The sequence below is a fragment of the Syzygium oleosum genome, unplaced genomic scaffold, assembly GCF_021117445.2.
Source record: "Syzygium oleosum isolate NSW1041296 unplaced genomic scaffold, Sole_v2.1 Sole_v2.02, whole genome shotgun sequence".
Taxonomy (NCBI): Eukaryota; Viridiplantae; Streptophyta; class Magnoliopsida; order Myrtales; family Myrtaceae; genus Syzygium; species Syzygium oleosum.
In genome coordinates, this window is record NW_026607486.1 from 12,921,862 (window position 1) to 12,941,682 (window position 19,821).

The 19,821-nt window shown below is 43.0% G+C and overlaps 2 protein-coding genes across 2 annotated transcripts; both read right to left on the minus strand.

The window, feature by feature from the left end:
* Positions 1 to 1,776: 1,776 nt before the first annotated feature.
* On the minus strand, positions 1,777 to 5,663 carry LOC115681872 (transcription factor ICE1-like). The gene is made up of 4 exons (XM_030605968.2): positions 4,258 to 5,663; positions 3,504 to 3,728; positions 2,625 to 2,795; positions 1,777 to 2,123 (listed from the first exon to the last, which is right to left on the minus strand). Exons 1-4 carry the CDS (start codon positions 5,434 to 5,436, stop codon positions 2,040 to 2,042), a joined length of 1,659 nt encoding a protein of 552 aa, XP_030461828.1. The 5' UTR covers positions 5,437 to 5,663; the 3' UTR covers positions 1,777 to 2,039.
* A 10,790-nt stretch (positions 5,664 to 16,453) lies between these two features.
* LOC115681880 (momilactone A synthase-like) lies at positions 16,454 to 19,592 on the minus strand. The gene is made up of 3 exons (XM_030605981.2): positions 19,436 to 19,592; positions 19,172 to 19,261; positions 16,454 to 17,392 (listed from the first exon to the last, which is right to left on the minus strand). Exons 1-3 carry the CDS (start codon positions 19,453 to 19,455, stop codon positions 16,588 to 16,590), a joined length of 915 nt encoding a protein of 304 aa, XP_030461841.1. The 5' UTR covers positions 19,456 to 19,592; the 3' UTR covers positions 16,454 to 16,587.
* Positions 19,593 to 19,821: the final 229 nt, after the last annotated feature.

Genomic DNA, 19,821 nt, shown 5'->3' on the forward strand with positions numbered 1-19,821 from the left:
GGGCTAATTTTTTTAAAAAAATTTCAAAATTTTGTGCCTCACCATTTTGCTGTTATTTGATACGAAACACCTCAATTTAGAATTTCAAACATTATTATACATAAATTAACGATATACACCAAAATTCAATTATTTTTTCCAATTTAAAATTTAGAGGGAAATCTTATAAATATAATTGATGAGTGATTTTTTGCCCCCTCCAAAATTAGCCTTTAGTTCAATCCATAAAATCTATTTTTTCATGAATAAACTCGATTATCAATAGAACTCAAGAAATAAGTGAGATCACATCTAACGGCTATATATACTTATACTGTATCCATATGTAGATTGATATTTCGCCATTTTCCTATAACCATGATATTTGGAATTGCGAAGTGAATAGAAGTAAGGCAAGGAGTGACACGGTTATGACTTCAGAGAAGCAATCGCTTCTTTTTTTGAGCGAAAAAACTTTCCACGAATTAATTTTTTGAACTTGCACACTTTTTGATTTTCCGAAGATGATTAGTCAACGGAAAATCATTTACTGTCAAAGAAAATATGAATGCTTAAAGTTAGAAAAATGAATTCCTAACCCGAAAAGGGAAAATATTAACCTAAAAAATGATTTCCCGAAAGATATTAAGTTTTCCCCGAAACAAACAAGCCCTTAATCATCCCGACCCACCTTTGTCTTCTTCTTCCTAATTCTTTCTAAGATGTTTCCCGAAGAAAATTATCTTCTCCATGTCACATCACCACCTTGCTTTGCCACACCTCCCCACACGAGACCTCGGACGAAACAAATTTTGCCCGGGGAGAATCTCTATTCATTCATAGCCTCTGCTTTTCTGTCACATGGCTTTAGGCTGTAGGCTTTTCGAAGTCCGAGTTTATGGGTAGCTTTTGGCTTTTCTTCTTGATTGAACAATCTGGAAAAGATAGTAATGAGTCTTTGACATTTCTGCATTTGAAAGATGATTTCTCCGTCCTAGCCTTAGAAATTCAAGATACACATTCGATACCATTTCAAGCCGTCGATGTTTCATACCAGCGTATCAGTTGCTTCCTTTGGAGACGGGCATATCGACTTTTGAGAATCCACCCCAGAAGAAGAGCGTGCATGCATGTAAAGGTTAGTACCCAACGGCTTCTATACACTTTTGGTCCCCAACTTATTCTCGCACTTGAACCCTTTCGTTTTTCTTTTTTTGGCAGTTAAACCCACTAAAGCAGCGGACTAGTAAGGATGGCAACAACTCTCTCTCTCTCTCTCACACGCAGGTCATGCAAGGGCCCGCCGGAGTTGCCAAACCTTCGGTGGCAGCCGGGTCACGGCAGTTTCCCTCTCACAAAATTTCTAACCATTCAGCTTTTGAGATGCGAACTTGGCGCCGCGTGTCAATTTTCGCCACATCAACAATGCCGCGTCACCGATTCGATGGTGTTAATAATCAGACGCTGCATAAATTTAAGGAATCAAAGAATTGGACTGTGAAAACGATGACCCAATTACACAAACAACACAAGTTAGGGGACCAAGAGTGTGCTTGAACCATTAGCGCAGCACAGCTATCAAAATCACACTCTGCTTTAGCTAGGCAGCTACCAAGCATACTGACTCCCAATCCCATGCCTCCAAATTTTCACAGTTCACAAGAGGTCTCAGTACAGCTACTAGAGAACACATAGCCATCACATTCCCCAGCATCCTCAAGACCTTAAGTAAAAGGAAAAATGCATCTCACAACACAAGCACATGAACTGGGAGCACAAATGAAACAACAAACAAACTGAAAAGAAAAGGGAGAGCAAATTTCTATCTTTGAAACTGGAAACTTTAGAACATCATCTTGCTCTCTAGAAGCATGTTCATGGAAGTACATCCCATTTAGGTAAGTAAGTAATTCAACCTCGAAATGCAACATTAAACTAGCTAACCTAATTTCTGCTTCAGCATACCAGAGGAGGCAGCATTTACAATTAAAAAGACTAAATAGCTCAACGGAAACTAGGGTTAGCGCCGGCTTCGCTTCAGTTAATCTAGTCTCCTCAAGTCACACCATCCCATGGAAGCCAGCTGAATCTAAGAGGACTGCCTTGATCTGTTCTGGGAGGACATCTTGACCTTCCCTACATTGCTGAGACATGAAACGAACCGAAATCGAAGAAATGATTAATAGACGGCGAGTGAAAAAGAAGGCAAGCATGAGCCATGTTTCTTCACTTATGTTGGTGCATTTCAAGGATTTTGTTGGAATATGCATATGGTTTGGTATTGTCTTGTTAATGAGAACAGATTGACAGATTGCCAAATGGAGATGCATAGATGGTAGTATCTTTAAAGATGTCACGACAATATTTTCACTTAATACGTTACAGCCGTATCGTTCTAATTAATGCTAATACGAGTTATTGTTTATTGTGCTTTTCTTCGGTATTCTCTTGCATCATGCACTTCATAATGTGCATCATCTTCATTTATGTTTCAGTTAGCCATCTCAACGCTGGCTTGTCAGCAAGAACGAAAGGTGCATGGCAGCAGAACACGAGTTCAGTACCTCTAGCAAAAGGTAGTATAGCATAGTTTGCGTGCTGAGTCAAACTATGCGTAGGACAAGGAGAAAGAAAATGAAACGCACCTCAGCTCGGAAAACATCCAAAGCGAATCCGTTGAAACAGCTGATGACAGCCTGTTGAATGTCCAACCCAAGGTTGTCTAGAGCCCTCATGGTGGAGAGCAAGAGCCCCGGTCTGCGTGCACAAAACATGTGGATGTTCACTGCTCTCCCTTCCCTCACTCTAACCTCGACCTGCAAAAAGTAAAACAGGGTGCTTATGCACAGATTAGAATGTACTTGGAATACGTAAAAGAAATGATTCGATTGATGTAAATAATAATTTGGTTGTAGAAAAGGAGGACGTATTACTTTGTGAATCCAAGGCTAGATTAAGGCCCTAATGCTAGTTAAATGCTTTAAAGTAGATCATAACATTTAACACCCAAATCTGTGCATTCTTGTTTTGAATTCAACTACAAAGGAAGAAACTACATAAGCAAAAGGATTTTGGTGCTATAAGATAAATAAAAGAAATGATCGTTAGACCGATCTCGGATGTCTAATCTCTTATAAACCATTTGAAAGCAGGTTCAAAATTTGGAGAAGAGAATGAAATCAACATTTGATTGGCGAGACAAATTAAAGTTTCTCACAAAAATCGAATGACTATTAGTATGCCTAACTTGAGCACTGAAGCCATCAACGAATTAGTATACCCTGCAACTTGAGTCAATTGCAAGAACCACTTTAATTGCTATTTTCCGTACCTCCTTAATGTAAAGGAGAACATAATTTCGTGATGGTAATTATATTTCATAAATTCACTCCATTGAAACCTGAAGTTTCCATGAATGCACCAAACACCTAAGGCTCGAAATTTTCTAGAAAGTTTAGTGCACGATACAACTGAAGTAACATGTCAAGATTAACAGCGAGCATAATCAGATGATAGAAATTTACTCTTGCAGGCTGGCCCTTAGGACTTGGCAAGGAGCTCGGGCACAGTTCTTCCTTCACACGGCAAGGAAGGGTGGGCGGAGTCGGTGTCAACGGATGAAAATTTGTCGAAGGAGGCAACATGGATCCAGGCGGGGTCGATTCTAGCTCGTTATGGAGGTCATTGATCCTCTGCAGAAGCTCCTTCAAGTAGTCAATGGCATCCCCCAGAATTGAAGCTCTATCCATCTGCCAGGCATAATTCAGAACATCAGAAGTTACGATGACAGAGTGTTAGAAAGCAAACGATTAGTCTTCTTTTATCAGTGCACAAAGTTCTCACATCCTATCCTAAGACACATCGATTCTATTTCTCATCTTTTATTTTAAAATGTGGCCGGAGAGTCACTCTATTCACTGGCTTTTTTTTAGCATAGCACTTGTATCTGAAGATCCAATAGGTTCACAAGAACTCGTAAAACTCTTCTAAAGATCCACAACTGAAATGCTAGTGAAGTAAAGAGCCATTATGGCTATACTTCTCTGTGCAGTAGGCAGAGATGGTCCACTTAAGAGATCATTGGCAACACATGATTAGACTCTAAAACATGGAAAGCAATCACAGACAAGACACGGGTTTTATATAGCTAACCGAACCCACTCGAAGTACGATCTGGCTACAAACATGCAAATAACATCCATTTAATCAATAAAACACTCGCAAAGAGAAACTTCCAAAAAAAAAAAAATTTGCAACTTTCTCAGAGAAACTTCTCACCTTGCTGATCTTGGGCACTACCGACCTAAGCATGTACAGCCTATCATTCAGCTTCTTCCTCCGGCGCCGCTCAGCCATCAGATTCTTCGCCGGCAGCCCCTTCTTCTTCCCCTTCTGATCGCCGACTGTGACCGTGCTGTTTGCATTCGAATTGCACCCATCGTACTTCGAGTCCTCTGCAGCCTTCCCGCTCTCATTACCCTCATCGGTATCATAATTCAAGCCGGACCCATCAAAGCTCAATTCGTCATTGTTACCCTCATCAATCTTCTTCCTCTTCTTGTCCAATTCAGCCAACCTTGACACCGAGATCTCCAAATTCCCCAATTTCTCAGCCCCGTCGCCATTACTGCCGGACCCATTTCTCAGGGCAGCTCTCTTCTGAAACAGAGTCGGCTGAGCACCCGTCTGGGGGAAAACCTCAAGAGGCCTTAGGACCTTGGCAGACCTGTTCGCGAAAAGTGGGTTGCCAGGGCTCTCAAAGCCCTCGAACCCAGTCAGCCCGAACCCGCCGCCTGGCAATTGGGCTGAGCTTTCGGCGAGCGGGACGAGCCGAGGCGGCACTGGCAGCAGCTCGGAACCGGAGCCCAGCTCAGAGCCGCCCATCAGAAGCGACGCGCTCGAGGTCTGATTGCCCTGCACCGAGCCAAAAAGCCCGGCGGCGTCGCAGCCCAAATCGAAGCCATTGTCGAAGGAATTGTTCCAGGCGACGTTGAGGAGGGAGGTGAAGCAGTTCTTGGACGGCATGAACGGCTGGTGGGTCTGCGAGGGGTCGAGGACGAAGGCCTGCGACGGCGAGCAGGAGGAGGAGGAGTCCAGCGGGTGTGGGTGGTGGTGGTGGTGGTGGTGGAGGAGGAGGGCGCTGTCGGGAATCGGGGCGGAGGAGAACGACAGGTCGGCCATTTCCGGAGGAGGCTGCAGCTGCTGGAGCTGCTGCTGCTGCTGCTGCTGGGAATGGTGCGACGGGTTGGTCCCGAAGTAGGACCAGTCGGCGTCGAGCATGGACTTGAAGGTGGTGAGGGAAGCTCCCCCCATGGCGATGTCGTCGTCGTCGTCCTTGGGCTGCGCCGCTTCCCCGCCGTTGCCGGCGGCGGCGGCGGCGGCGTCTCTGGTCCAGGAGACTTCGTCTTCCTCGCCCAAGTCCTCCATCCAGGCGACGCCGCTGGGACCCAGAACCATCTCTCTGTTTCTGCTCACAGAGAGAGAGAGAGAGAGAGAGAGAGAGAGAGAGGGTGGGGGGAGCAGAGCAGAAGGAGAAGTACTAGTTCAAAAGGGCGGCGAGGGTTTCTACTGTCGCTTTCTGTTCTCGAGGGCGGAAGAGAGTGAAGAAAACGAGCGGGAGACGGTGATGCTTTTGCGGTTATCCGTCTGCGCTCCTCCCTCTCCCTCCCTCTCTCTCTCTCTCTCTCTCCCTCTCCCTCTCTCTTCTGTCTCTCTCTGTTGTTGTTTCTGCTGATGATGACGACGACGACGATGAACTGGTAAGAAGGGGGTGGGGAAGCTATATGGCTGTTTCTGTAAAGAGGAGGGAGTCCCTCTCGTGGACAGATTTACCCTCCCGATGCCGCCGTTATTACCCTGTCCCTCTGCCCTCCTCGTCCGACAGCTTGCTTCTTTGTTCTGGCTGGGGCCTGGCGAGCCGTTATTTCGGGCGAGTTTTAATTTCGGAAAATTGTCAAAAAATACCATCTCGAAATTTCCCCGAGGCCTATTGAAAACATTTCGAGATAATATTGTTCAACGTCGTCTCTAAACTTGAATTGTAAATTTAGAGGTCACATTGTACATTAAGTCAGGACAATTTGTATCATTTTCCTAAACATTTTCTCATCCCACACGCAGATGAAGACATGGTTTAATAGGGACCTGAAAATATCTGAACTCGAAACCTCATGCTATAATACAATGTGAGATTGAGTGAGATTATTATCAACTGTTTTAAAAGTTTAAGCTGTTAAATGAATGCGTGGTTTAATATTTGAATATCCTGCCCTAAGAGCTCGACTTGACTAGGCCCGCAAGCTCTGCCTCGCGTGGCTAGTGTGAGCCTCGTGATAGAGCTCGCAGGTCTCCCTTGGCCGTGTGGCATGGGAGACCAAACCACGACCTAATCGGGATGGATCTGAAGCCGGCTGCCCGAGGCTGGCAATAGGCCGCGAGGGTTTGGATTTGCAGGTTGTTTTTTCGGGGCGAGGGTAGTTTAGAAAGGAAAAATAGCGACTTTTATAACGAAATAGCAATATCATAATATAAGTTGATATGAAATGCCGAAACTCAAAATGTACCTTTTAGCTATTCAAAACTGGAGATGATATTTGATATATGTGAGCGCAATCTTCATATGGGCGTTTCCAATTATCTCCGATTTCTAAACTTTTCCTCTATAGTGGCGGAGCAAGTTTTAGATATTACTCGTAAAAAAATCATACCGATCACGTATCAACAAACAATGAGATTTTATAAAAATTGGTTTCGTCCACCCCATCAACTACAAACTCAAATTCTTTTAGATTTATAAATAATAGTTTTGTTCCATATTTCTCAAGAAAAACCAAAACAAATTCAACATGTCCCGTAAAGTCAACGGTCATGGAAGTCTCAACTCATGTTCAGTCGGGGTTTGGACAAGTCCCCAGCCGGCACAAAAATCCGTCGCTAGATTACATCGATTTATACGAGGAATGAGTGTTCTTGCGAGGACGGGAGATTAAAATAAACGTATGTTGGAATGAAATACTTAGTTCCGAAGTGGTCGAACATTGGAATTTGGAACTAGTTGGGACTCGAGATGGTTCGTTTTTGGTAACCCTATCCTATTTTTTTTAAAAAGCGAGTTTTCATTTTTTTTTTTTTGTAAAATAGAGTACGTACGTACATGTTCCCGTTTATTTAATCGTGCACATAAAATATTTTTATCTCCACATACATGTTCCCTAGGATATCGTTGTTGCTTTTGCTAAACCTATTATATTATTGTTATTAGTAACGAGAAACTCCTTTCATGAGATGAGATGCGAGCATAATTAGGTAACATTTGTTTTTCCTAAAATTCGTCAAATGGGTGTCGGTTCCCCCCCCCCCACAAGGAAACACTCCCACAATGAAGAACGAGCTCGGAATTTGAAAATATGGGAAACATGTAGTCCCGATACGATCGATCGGACGATTCACGACTTAGAAAGGAACGCGAATTGAGCTTAAGAGCGACCCGGAGCCAGAAGCGAACGGCAGAAGCTCAATACAAACTCGCAATAGCGAGGGTTTGGTAAAATAAGTAAAAGAAATAACGAAATAAGTAAAATCTTTTTCAAAATCATGAGCCAAACATACGCTAATCACAACTTGGCTTGCTTGATTTCCATAACATCGTATATTTACGGGATAATGATACAAATGATTCCTGAATTTTGGCTCAATGTGTAATGTAATCCATGAACTTTTAAAATTTCAGAAACCACATTATACATTTGGCTAAACATTCATGGACCACATTGCACATTGGGCTAAAATTTATCGACCATATTGAACAAATTAAAAGTTCATGTACCACATTGTACGTTGGGCCAAAGTTAAGGTACCATTCGTATTATTTCCCTATATTTACAAAGTCGATATCTTGCTCGATACGATCGTTGCCGTGCAAAGTAGGCGTCTCTCTCAAACTGGCCAATACCGCCTTCTTTTTTTTTTTTTTGTCATTTTTAGGCGTGCGACATACCATGTCAATTAGCTTTCAGCAAAAGCTGGCAATCTCTTCTTTTTGTCATTTTTGGGCGTGTAACCATGTCAAATTAGCTTTTAGGAAAAGCTCCAATGATGACCGGTCAACTGAATAAGGATCAATGGGTAAACGTGAGAAATTTTATTCTATGTGGTGGCTTTGGAGAGAGAGAGAGATTTCAAATTGGCAATTGCCATGAGGAAGAAGGAAGAGACTTCGAAACTGAAGAGAATAAAGCTTCTTTTTTCCCCTGTTTTTTGGGGGATGAAAGCAAAACGACCCACCCAAGTTTCTCGTGACTCCACTCCACCTCACCGCACCTACTCCTCCCCCCCCCATCAATCCCCATCTCTCTCTCTCTCTCTCTCTCTATCTATCTATCTATCAATGATGGTTGTACATTAAGCTTTACATGATTAATTAGAAACTGGGTTATTAATCGCAAATGGCATGGGGGGCACAGTACAACTTTATGTTGGGAAACTTTTGATAGGTCCGTGCCATGCTGTTGATGAAAGATGTACATATTTAGATGGGACACCCCTTATTTAGGCCCTGTTTATTGTCCCTACCATCATTCAGTGTTATGCCCAATTCGATATCAACCTTAATGTACCTAACATCGCTCTAAAGAAATTCGAACGACGAGCCCCGGTTCCTTCGTCTTTTTCACTTTCCTCTCTCGTTTCTGTCCAGACCACCGGCACCTCTCTCTCATTTACCACGTGCGAGCGAGCGTCGGTATTACCGGAAATGATTAGGGGGTGGTGCGATGGGGTCGAGTCTAGTCAATACGGTGCCGAGTTTTTTTTAACTTGACTCGACGCTCGAAATTCGGTTAATTTGTGCTCGATCGAAGTTTGCTTGACCTCGACTCTACCGGAAGTTTTAGATACCTTAGCTCGAACTCAGCTGAACTCGAGCACAACTTGGATCTCCAAAAAAACTTGAATAATGTGGTATATCGTAATTTTGAGGTTATTCCTCTCACCTTTTTCATTGGGAAGAATAATAGAACCTTGACCATGTTCGATTAATCAGGAGGGCGAGCCCCGTCGAGTTGAGTACGAGCTCGACTCGGCTATAAATACTCGAGCAGCTTGAGATTAATCCCAAATCAAACGAGTCGATCTCAAGCAGCCATCGAATCGAGCCCGGGCTATTCTCAGACGGTTAGACCGGATTTCACTCTTCGCAATGACCGATGTAGAAACTCGAGCGAAGGGAAGCGAGATCAAAAGTTCTAGAACTCCTATTAGCTTAGACAACGACGACACACACGAAAGCGTTCACGAAACTTCGTCCATAATCTACGCTCGACCCGCCATCGAATCCTGGCAAATGCATGCTCGAAACAATCGACAGCTCTCCCCCAACAAAAGCAACGGCGTGGAGAAGTTGGTACGCAAGAGCCGCAACTTGAAGGAGAAGACCGTGTACGGCGGTTCACTTCGTAGAGATAGAGAGAGAGAGAGAGAGAGAGTGAAATGGGGGATGATGATTAAGTCCCAGTCCTCTCTCTCTTCACGTGAAAATTGAATTTGCATTAGGGAGGGGAGGGGGAGGATAAGGATTAGAGTCGGACACGCGGCGGACATGCAGTCGACAGCCTCCTTTGCCCCGCTTTTCTCCGAGCTGTGTCAACAATGGCGGTTTCTTCTTCCTCCTCTTCTTCTTCTTCTTTTGTCCCCCGCCTCAGTGATTCTCGAGGCAAGGCGAACGTCGGACAGCAACGTTACAATTGCCTCGAACTTCGACAATTTGTGTAGCGCGGTTTAAGGAAAAGGAAAAAACACCTTTGGTTTGGTTGGTTTGGTGATGCCACACACATAGCATGATCGATGCATTTTAAACAAGTAAATTTGTAACCGGTCTTCAGATAAGCAGGTCGTATTCGATACTCGATATGGTATTTACTGTAATATATTGCTTTTCATGTGTTTAGCATTATTCGAAAGCACCGCGACATGAGGAGAAGCGGGTTCTACTCCCGATCTTTAAACTATTCTAACTTTGATTAGTTGGTCACAAATGGATACGCCGGTCGCTTTGAATTTTCGCTAAATTCGCATGCGGGTAATGTCGATACCGTACTATCGACATCCAAAATACATAATTAATGAAAAATATAACCATTCTTTTCTCTCTCTCTCACATAATTTAGGGGCACGAGCGCGAGAACTCGATCATGGAAGGCCTCTTACCACCATGGATTTGTTGCTTTCCTAAGCCTTTCAGCATAAGCATTTCTCCCTCGAAAGATAGACGTGAAAATTGTCCAAAAAGTCATAAACTTATTGCACTTTTGTCAATTTAGTCATAAACATTTCAAGTTTACCTATTGAGTCCTAAACATTTTCACTTCTTGCCAATTGAGTTCATCCGGCTAATTTTGGCTGCCCAAGGCTAACGTGGACGCCGGCTGGCGCCGGCCGGCCAAAATTAGCCGGATGGACTTAATTGGCAAGAAGTGAAAAAGATTTAGAACTGAATTAGCAAACTTAAAAGGTTTAGGACTGAATTGATAAAAGTGCAATAAGCTTAGGACTTCTTGGACAATTTTCCTAAAGATAAAAGCCATGGCATTGGACGAAAGCAGCATGAAATGAATTTGGACAGCTTGACCAACACCTGTTGATGAATGATGTTTCCTATTCCCTAACCTGGTGAGCAAGCAATTTGACCACGAAGCCCAAGTAGCTTTCGTCCTTGATGTGAAACCAGCTTTCCACCTTTGATTTGTCAGTGAAAGAAACATCGGATCGGACTTGTTCGGTTCGAATTGTGAATGCAGCATGAAGTTGTCGTCTAAATACACTTCTTCCTTAACTACACGCAAACATAGAACGAGATCGCACCGAATGTATAGCAGACATAATTCTCGAGGGGTCGACTTAGTAGTTAGGTGCTTGATTGGGATTCGGCATATCGTGTTGAAATAACAACGTCGCTTACTCGTATCAACTTCGAGGGCCATGCCTACCAACCTATAGGTGAAGTCTTATCCGTTGCATGTAGATGGAACGAAATGCTTGTATCCGTTGAATCAGTTGAGCTAACCCATGTTACAAAACACGATTATGAGGAACTATGTCAGAGAGTGACTCGGTAATAAGGTCATGATAAATCTAGTATCGAATAGAATTCGAAGAAAATCAAAATTTGTCTCGAAAATAATGGAAAAAAAATCCGTACCATTAATTAACCTCGTATTTAGAGATTTTTTTAGATGATTTCTTTTCTCAAATATGCTTTTATCAACAAAACTGACTTTTCTTAAATAGTAGAGCTCCCGAGAACCGGCCTAAACCAAACCGGCTAGGTCGATTCCCGAAGGTTCTCGCGTTGAACATGGTCATCGCCCACCCCTAATCGTACCATAGCCGGTGGACATTGTCCCGGCTCCCAACCACTACCACTCCCACTACCAATATTTTCACTACCAGCATGCCTTTCCCCTCCATCAATCTTTTTACCGCTGTTTTTCACCATGCAGCATGGGTTCATCTTCATCGTCATTGAGCCTTGCCCCTCCTCGTCACAAATTGAGCGCTCTCGATCTCGATCTCGATCTCTTGACAAGATAGCAATGGCAAGGCTCAAGAGAGAATTAGGATTTCAATGGCATTTTGTAATTGTAAATAATTGTGCAAATGATACACATTCAATGATGCGAGGGACCAAAATACGAGTGTCCAGTGTGCAACCCGTCAGTCTATTAGAAAAAAATTGGCCAAAAAATCAAAAACCTATCATGCAGAGGCCATTTCAATCCTAAACCTCTCAATGTTCTAATTTAATCCTAAACATTTTGACAACTTGCCAATTTAGTCTTAAACCTTTTTTTTTTTACAAAATTTAGTTCTAAACCTTTCAATTGTGCCAATTTAGTATTAAGCATTTTGATGGTTTACCAATTTAGTCCTAAACCTTTTAATGATTTATCACATCGCTGACGTGGCGGTCTAGTTTGACGTAGACAATTTTTATAATTTTTGTATTTGTTTTCCTTTTTTCTTTTTTCCTTTTTCTCTCTCCATTTTTTCCTTCACCGACCATCGCCAGGTCTCAGCGATGGCCAGCAGAGGTTGCCGACCTCAGGCGAGGGCAGCCCACACCCGCCCAAGTGAGGGCGACCCTCGCTAGCCCAAGCAAGGGTGTCCTTCGCCCGAGGCCAACAAGGGCAACCCTCGTCTAAGGCTAGCGACCTCCGCCGGCCATCGACGAGTCCCAGCGATGGTTGACGGAGGGCAAAAGGGAAAAAGAAAAACAAAACAATAGTAAAAATTGTCTATACCATCACCGGCCGTGCCACTTAGGATAGTCGACGCTGATTAGACCGCTATGTTAGTGATTTCCGATCAAAATTGACCATAAATAATTAAAAAGTTTATGATTAAATTGACAGATCATCAAAAGATTTAGGACTAAATTGGCACAATTGAAAGGTTTATGACTAAATTGGTAGGTTGTCAAAAGGATTAGGACTAATTGACACAATTGAAAAGTCTATAATTGAATTGGTTGTTGTATAATAGTTTTAGCATATTTTGGACAATTTTTCCATCTACTAGCAAATGGGGGCAAAAAGACACCCGTCATCACAAAAGCTTGATTCTAGGCTTTGGCACAACACTCTTGTCCATTCCAAAAAAACAAATTCTCCTTAGCTCCCCGAGACAAGAACGGGGAAACGGCCCTACGCGCAGCCAACAACAGCACTGGCTCTATGAAGCAAGAGTCGAACCTTTCTGTTGGCTTTCCTGATTCATTCGTGAATAAGAATTCGACCACGATACTGGTCGGAGACGATGTGAATTGATAGCCACGTGACATAAGGACATGCCTCCTGCACCCGCAAAAGTCAATTAGTTAAAGGTAGCTTAGTAAAAAAGATCAATAGGGTTTTCCTCAAAGAGGCTTCTCCCCTCATGATTGACCTAACATAAGCTCCCACCCAGTTTGTAGGCTTGAAATGGACATCGAGATGTACTGAAAACCCAACATGACAGGCTTGCATGGGAACCTCTCTATAGTGACAGCTTGTGGGGCTGGGAGCTACACCAGGAAAGGGAATTCTCTGGCGACTTATGCAGTGGGGCATTTGCACATTAATACGTGGGTTGCACATCTCGTGACTCGTCCCGTTAAAAAAATTGATAATAGTAAATGAACTTTTAGATCTACTGTAGACATGGAGTTTTAATTTGCACTTTCCTCACACATTCAATGACCCAAAAATTGAAAAATCTTTTGAATATTTTCATGTGTATATATGGAGGAGGGGTCGCTTTCTTTTAGAGCTGTTTATGATTGAAGAGAGAGAGAGAGAGAGTTATCATCACCAACTTCATCTCTAATTCTCCACTTGCTCAGGGATTGGTGCATGGCATATATGGCATGTCCAAGTAGCAACATGAGCCCTCTTATTGCTTTTTGTTCGTTCGCATTCAATGTACATTAATTTTCCTCTTTTTCCCTCTTTTTCCCAATATTTGAATCGAGAGATTGAATATCGTTGATGGGCTGTGCCACATTTACTTTGGACCATAGATTGGCATGAGTATGTGGGGACCGAATTTGTGTGCAAGATAGATCTTTGGGACTCTCCGGACGAGGAGAGATGATGGAGTATCACTAGATTAGGTTAAGTAAACAGAGAAAGTAAGAGAAAGAAACTTTAGTCGTACTTTGTTCTTGCAAATGTCATTATTAATGTTAAGACCACGGCGGTAATTACATAGGACCGGGTCGTTAGAAAGTGATTCCTTATGAATTGTCTAGTTCCAACATGGATGGCCAAACCATAGAGTTGAATTAGTAACTTAATGTAAAAGTTAATATCTTCGAATCAGCACAAAAGAGAAATAATGGCATAAATGGTCCACGAACTTTGACTTAATGTGCAACGTGGTACATGAACTTTTGATACATGTTCAATTTAGTTCTTGGATTTTATGAAAATGTTCGATGTTGTCCATTCATTAATTTAAGTTCAGGAACAATATATAACATTTTCATATAGTCCAATGACCAAATTGAACATATACCAAAAGTTCAGAGACTACATTAAATAATATAAAAGTTCAAGGATGACATTACACATGGGGCTAAAGTTCAAGGACCACATTGCACGTTGAGCTAAAGTTTATGTACCGTTTGTGTCATTTTCATTACAAAAGAGAAGGCAAAGAGAAGGAGTGGGGCTTTCTTGATTTAGCGATAAACAATGCGTTAATATAAATTCGTGAGTTTTCCTTTTCCTAAAAGGGTGTCTAGCGTTGATGAACTATATAGATCACCCATACGAGAACATTCAGTTTAAAGTCACGATTCAGCCCGCGCACTGCTGCCCGATTGGGAGAGTCAGCCACCCATGCCCTTATTATGCGAGTCGAGAGCCCGAGACCGACGATACACCTTAACCACACCTTTCCTTTATAAACTAGCCAAGGTTTCTTGAAACCGAGGATAGACAAGACACTCGATCAAGCTTGTGACTTGCAAAGTTCGACTCGCAAATTAAGTCGCCCACCACCCAATCATCCATGGCGGGGGGGAGAGTACAAACTCATGATACACTTACAATAATAAAAAAGATTTCAATGAGGCATCCGGCCTGGTGGTTGGGAGGGTAAGGTGTGGTGGGGACGCCCAAAGAGAACAGGAAATCCTGAAGAACCACGAGTCTTAAACTGTTACGCACTAGGCCAATTAAGGCCAACAAGAATTGTCTCGAGGTCGGACAGACAACAAAACCATTCAATCAATGTCCATATATGCGTGGTACCAAGTATGGACCCAGGCATGTCTGTTGGCATCTTGAACACAAGAGGGAAAACAGAAATATGTATGCTCGGAGGATGGAGGGACCGTATCCATTGTGCGGTATTTCAACGAATTCCTAAAATTTTTCCTTCTTGTTTAACTTTGGCAGACTCAAATCTACTTTTGTTAATTGTAGCGTGCTTGTTTCAATAACTGTAAGAAGGAATCATGGGGATGAAAAGAAAGGGCATGGAGATTCCCGGAATACGTATAGAACAAGATCTGACCACCAACCACGAAGACGACTGATTTTTAGAGTGTCCCAACCATGGTACCGAACCCCGAAGGCATGTCACCGATCTCGACTATACAAAGAAGTAGTCAGAGCCGCCCGCTGCTCTCGACGACATGTTGTTACCCTATTAAATTGACCTGGGAGGGCTATTGTGATGCAGAAGGGAAGGAATGTAATCATTCCAAAAGGGTAACCTGAAATCATAGGTGTTGATATAACAGTGCAAATCATATGAACGGATACGGATACGAATACACACGTCAAAACACCGCATGTGTTACCAGGTGACCCCTCAGGGATGCCTCCCTTTGTAATTTCGGTGCGAACTGGGGTGGTTGGTCGCTTGCTCTCTCTTGCCTCTCTGGCCTCAAGCTTTCTTATATAGGAAGAACAGAACTTTGAGTGTTCACAACAATGTGTCACTACTACTATGTGCTCATCCTAGCGACACCCTCAAAACTGTATTTACTGTATTATTGAGGTCCGTTGCCCAAACCTTGTCGTTTATGGAGGCGTGTAAGAGACAAAAACAATCTGTCCCGGCAAGATCGTTACCCGCACCCCCGGTCTGACTAATTTGATTTCCTACTCGATGAGTTCACTAGGTCGAAACCCTAGGATATTTCTTGAAACTCGAAATCCTCTTCCTGTGTCACTGAACGATGCGAAGCAGAAGGGCAAGGCTTTGCTCTGTGCATGAACGACCTCTGTCTAGGTAACCATTGGGTAGACGAACGAGACTTACAAGTGAACAATGGGCAAGAGTCAGTGATCACTTGGACCACGAGACCGCGTGAAACGACCTATCCACGTTACTGATTTTTAACCAGGTGCTGGGGCCCTGAAGTCCCTCAGGGTTGCAAACGATACCGAGACGGCCACGACAGCGATTGTTCGACGACGGGTCGACGGGCTTCGGTTTCATCTCGGGGTATATCCGACGAGCTCCGGTAGAGTCCCACTCGGGAGCAGCACGTCGCTCCGGATGTTGCCGTCCTTCGGCTTCAAATGGTACTCTTCTTATTTGATTATTTAATAAGCGTCTCGAAAGCTATCAGAATCACTCTTGCTCTTTTGCATTCCTCTCCAAAGTTCGGCCACTTCAACGTGTGACTTATTTACCAAAATCAACTTATGTCCTAAGATCACAATTAACCCAAACTACACATACATACACAGGTGCAAGTCGCCATTTCTACAGATGCAGGTCGCCATTTAGCAGGAGGAGTATGATTGTCTAGGAACCAAGACAACCTGATTCTTGTATCCTTATTCCTTAAATTGAGTGATCCAAATTCCTCATCCACATTGTCCGCTCTCCTTGTCTCCATCTGTCATCATAGCAGTAGCCCACTGATGGACCCAAGCTGGTTTTGTGCTTGTCGACGGCCCAAATGGTACTTTCAAAAGAATAAGTCAACCATTGGAATCACTCATTCATCTTCACTAATTACACTAAACAATTGTAAAAAACGAAGAACACAAGAAGGAGAGGGGGACAAATCGAAAAACAACGGACTATGAACCTGTTAAAACAGTGCCAACGTTACACAACTTGATCTGGAGAAGGGAAGCTCAAATTTTTGAAGCAAGTGAACCCTCCATCCACTACCAGGTTATGGCCCGTCACGTACTTGGCCTCGTCCGACGCCAAGTACAACGCGGCCTTGGCTACGTCGGCATCCTCGCAATGGGCCCCTTTAAGCTCCCCGAGCCCGTTTATGATCCTGGCCACCTGCTCTAGCGTCAAGCCGGGGTAAAATTGTGCTATTTGGCCCACCGACATTGGCGTTGGGATCGGGGCGGGCGAGATGCAGTTGATCCTGACCCCGTGGCGGCACAGCTCGGTGGCGGCCGACTTCACGAGCCCCGGGATCGCGAATTTGGATACCGTGTAGGGATGAGGCCCAAGCCCGCCCATGATCCCGCTAATGCTGGACGTGCACAGGATGGACCCCGAGCCTGCCGATATCATGACCCGCGCCGCGTGCTTTATCCCGGCGACTGCGCCACGGACATTGATCCTCATGACCTCGTCGAACTTGTCCAGGTCAAGGTCGACGATGCTCGGGGGGTACGCCGGGCCCGTTATGCCGGCATTGTTGTACATGATGTCCAACTTCCCATGGCGGGCCACCGTGGCGTCCACCGCGTCAGCCACCTGGGCCTCGTCGGCCACGTCGCAGCTCACGTAGTGGGCCGAGGGGCCTAAGCTTTGGGCCACTTGCGGGCCGAGCTCAGAGTCGATGTCCGCGATGACGACTTGGGCTCCATTCTGGATGAATTCATGGGCCGTGGCCTTACCAAGCCCACTCGCACCTCCAGTTATAAGGGCCACTTTGCCCACAAGTCTGCTTATCAAAATCAATCATGAGGCGATTCATTAATCATTGCCAATTAGAAAACTTATGCGATGGAAAGACAAAACTAGTCGATGTCTTTTGACCAGAAGCTTAAAGGAAGATAAGAGAGCAACAGAGAAATGTTATATCAAATTGATGTGACCAACATTATGAACGTCCAATCATGTGTAGATTAGGGCAAATTGCTCTTTTTATGGACTAGACATTTGGTGTCACCGTCCAAAACAAAACAATTCTATAAATATAGTTCATATTACTAAGAGGGTTTTTGGTGATCTTTTAAATAAAGGGTTAAGAGGATTATCCTTAAGATGTGATATTTTTTGGTTAAATTCAAATCTCAACATGAAAAGGAAGGTGAGAATATTCCTCATCAATTTTTTTTTTTTTAATTTATTCGCTGCCTTATTAAACGAACCATATTCAAATTCGAGATTTGATGAATGCAAGCCTAAAATCGTGAAAACCACGGTCCGAGCAATGCGACATCTTCCGCTAAACATAATTTTTTTTTTTTTGGCCTCTAGTCTAGGACGCAAGTTTCGGTGCGAATATACAGTACAAATGCTCAAAATATTAGGAAGAAATTGACTTTATTAAGTATGAAACTAATGAAACGATTAACGAAGATCATCGGCAAGTAAGCTGTTCTCTGGCATAGGAAAACATGACTATAGGAGGAGAGGAAAACAATTTTGATATAAACGCAAAAAATAATGATATTATTGTTATTATTATAAATGGAGATGCTGAATATGCGGCATAATATCGTGCGAGTTTTGTGTAAGATCCGACTCTTAGCACAGTTTTAAATTATGGATAATAAAGTCCTACATCTTTTTTTTTTATTATGTCCCTTCATGTGCTTCACGTATGTCATATATTACCCAAATTCTTAGTGATTTTTTCCGTAAATGGTTGCCGCAAAGCACATGTACGCAACCCATCAAGAAGACCAGATCCATGTTGATTTATAGTAAGTTCATCTGTAATTCTTAAATACGAAATTGATAGTTTAATAGATAGAATATTATGCTGACTAACATAAATTGCTAAAAGAATTTCAGAAATTTCATGAGAATATGCAAAAAAGGTGGAAATTTGTTAACGTCGTGAATTTTTTTTCTTTTTGTTTGCCAAAATTTGAAGGCGGCGAAATTAATAATTTAATGCGAGCCGATTGAAAGGGGAAAAAGGAAGATATCTTATTTAAGTAATTCGACTAACAAAAGTGGTAAAAGAAACCTTAAAAGGTCGAGAAAAAAAGAAAGAGACAGATTGAATTTGCAAGTGTCATCGATCTCGTTTATTTCATGATTTGAGGTTTAAGGTGTAACACAATAGCAATGCATATCTGATTCTTATTATTAAATTTGACAAGAATCATATGGAATTAATCGATCAATTAATCATGGATTATCATTACCATAAGAATCGAAATCTATACTTTAATGTAGAGATGGAATAAACCCAAGCTCAGATTCATCAAGAGACCAGAAAAAACCAAGAAACGGGTTTGAGGTTTCCAATATACGATGTTTTATAGCACAAAGGAACAAAAGAAAAATTAGTCAACGGCTTTGCAAAAACGGCCATTAGAATCCAAAATTAATCTCCAAAGTCAAAATCAAACAGGAAAAATAAAAAGAGAAAAGAGAAGAACCCTTCGAGTTCTTCCAAAGAAAAACAACAGAACCAGGAGCGCGACCACCTAACACAGATCAGTAGCAAGCACACAGAGTTAGATGAAGGGAGGAGCTCGCGTACCTCCTGCCATTGGCGGCGCCGCCGGCATCTCTGGTGGAGTACGACGCCAGGCGCCTCCGGAATGCGACGGGGGCCACGAGCTGGAACTCCCTGACATCGTGGACGGCAAAAAAGAGAGCGAGAGAAAACTAAAAGGGTCAGATAAGTTCACAAGCGGCTCGATGGTGAGCTTATGGTTTGCACCAGATGTTCCATGGAAATAGATGGGTTACGAAGCTAGAGAGAGAGAGAGAGAGAGAGAGAGAGAGAGAGAGAGAGAGAGACCTGGCAAGAGATCGGAGCATGGTTGGCGAGGCGAAAATGGCGAATCTGGGAAGGATATGGAAAGCGACACAGGTGAGATTCAGAGGAATCTCGATGGTGGTTTCTTCCTTTCTTCTTTCTTCTTCTTCTGAGAAGTAGTGAGAAGCGGACAGCGGGGAGGAGATAGACCGAGGTGTGTATTTATCAGAGGCGAAGCGAAACGCTCCAGCTGCAGCATAATGTATTGGACACGCATTTTCATGCACCAAACGAAAATAATTTTTTGTTATAAAAATACCCAATTTTTATTGATTTTGATAATTAGTTAATTGTTAAAAAAACACACACGGGCCACTTTTGTACTCTTTCTCTAAATTCGAAATGGGATACGTACTTTCATTTTATGG

Bases quoted from the DNA above. Each gene is read 5' to 3' on its own strand.
- LOC115681872 (XM_030605968.2), bottom strand. From the start codon at position 5,436: ATGGTTCTGGGTCCCAGCGGCGTCGCCTGGATGGAGGACTTGGGCGAG. The intron at 2,796-3,503 runs GTAAATTTCTAT...TACTTTTTGCAG, and splicing joins CTAAGGGCCAGCCTGCAAGA to GTCGAGGTTAGAGTGAGGGA. The intron at 2,124-2,624 runs GTGCGTTTCATT...TTCATGTCTCAG, and splicing joins TGGATGTTTTCCGAGCTGAG to CAATGTAGGGAAGGTCAAGA.
- LOC115681880 (XM_030605981.2), bottom strand. From the start codon at position 19,455: ATGCTCCGATCTCTTGCCAG. The intron at 19,262-19,435 runs GTCTCTCTCTCT...CCACGATGTCAG, and splicing joins ATGCTCCGATCTCTTGCCAG to GGAGTTCCAGCTCGTGGCCC. The intron at 17,393-19,171 runs GTACGCGAGCTC...TTTGATAAGCAG, and splicing joins GGCGCCGCCAATGGCAGGAG to ACTTGTGGGCAAAGTGGCCC.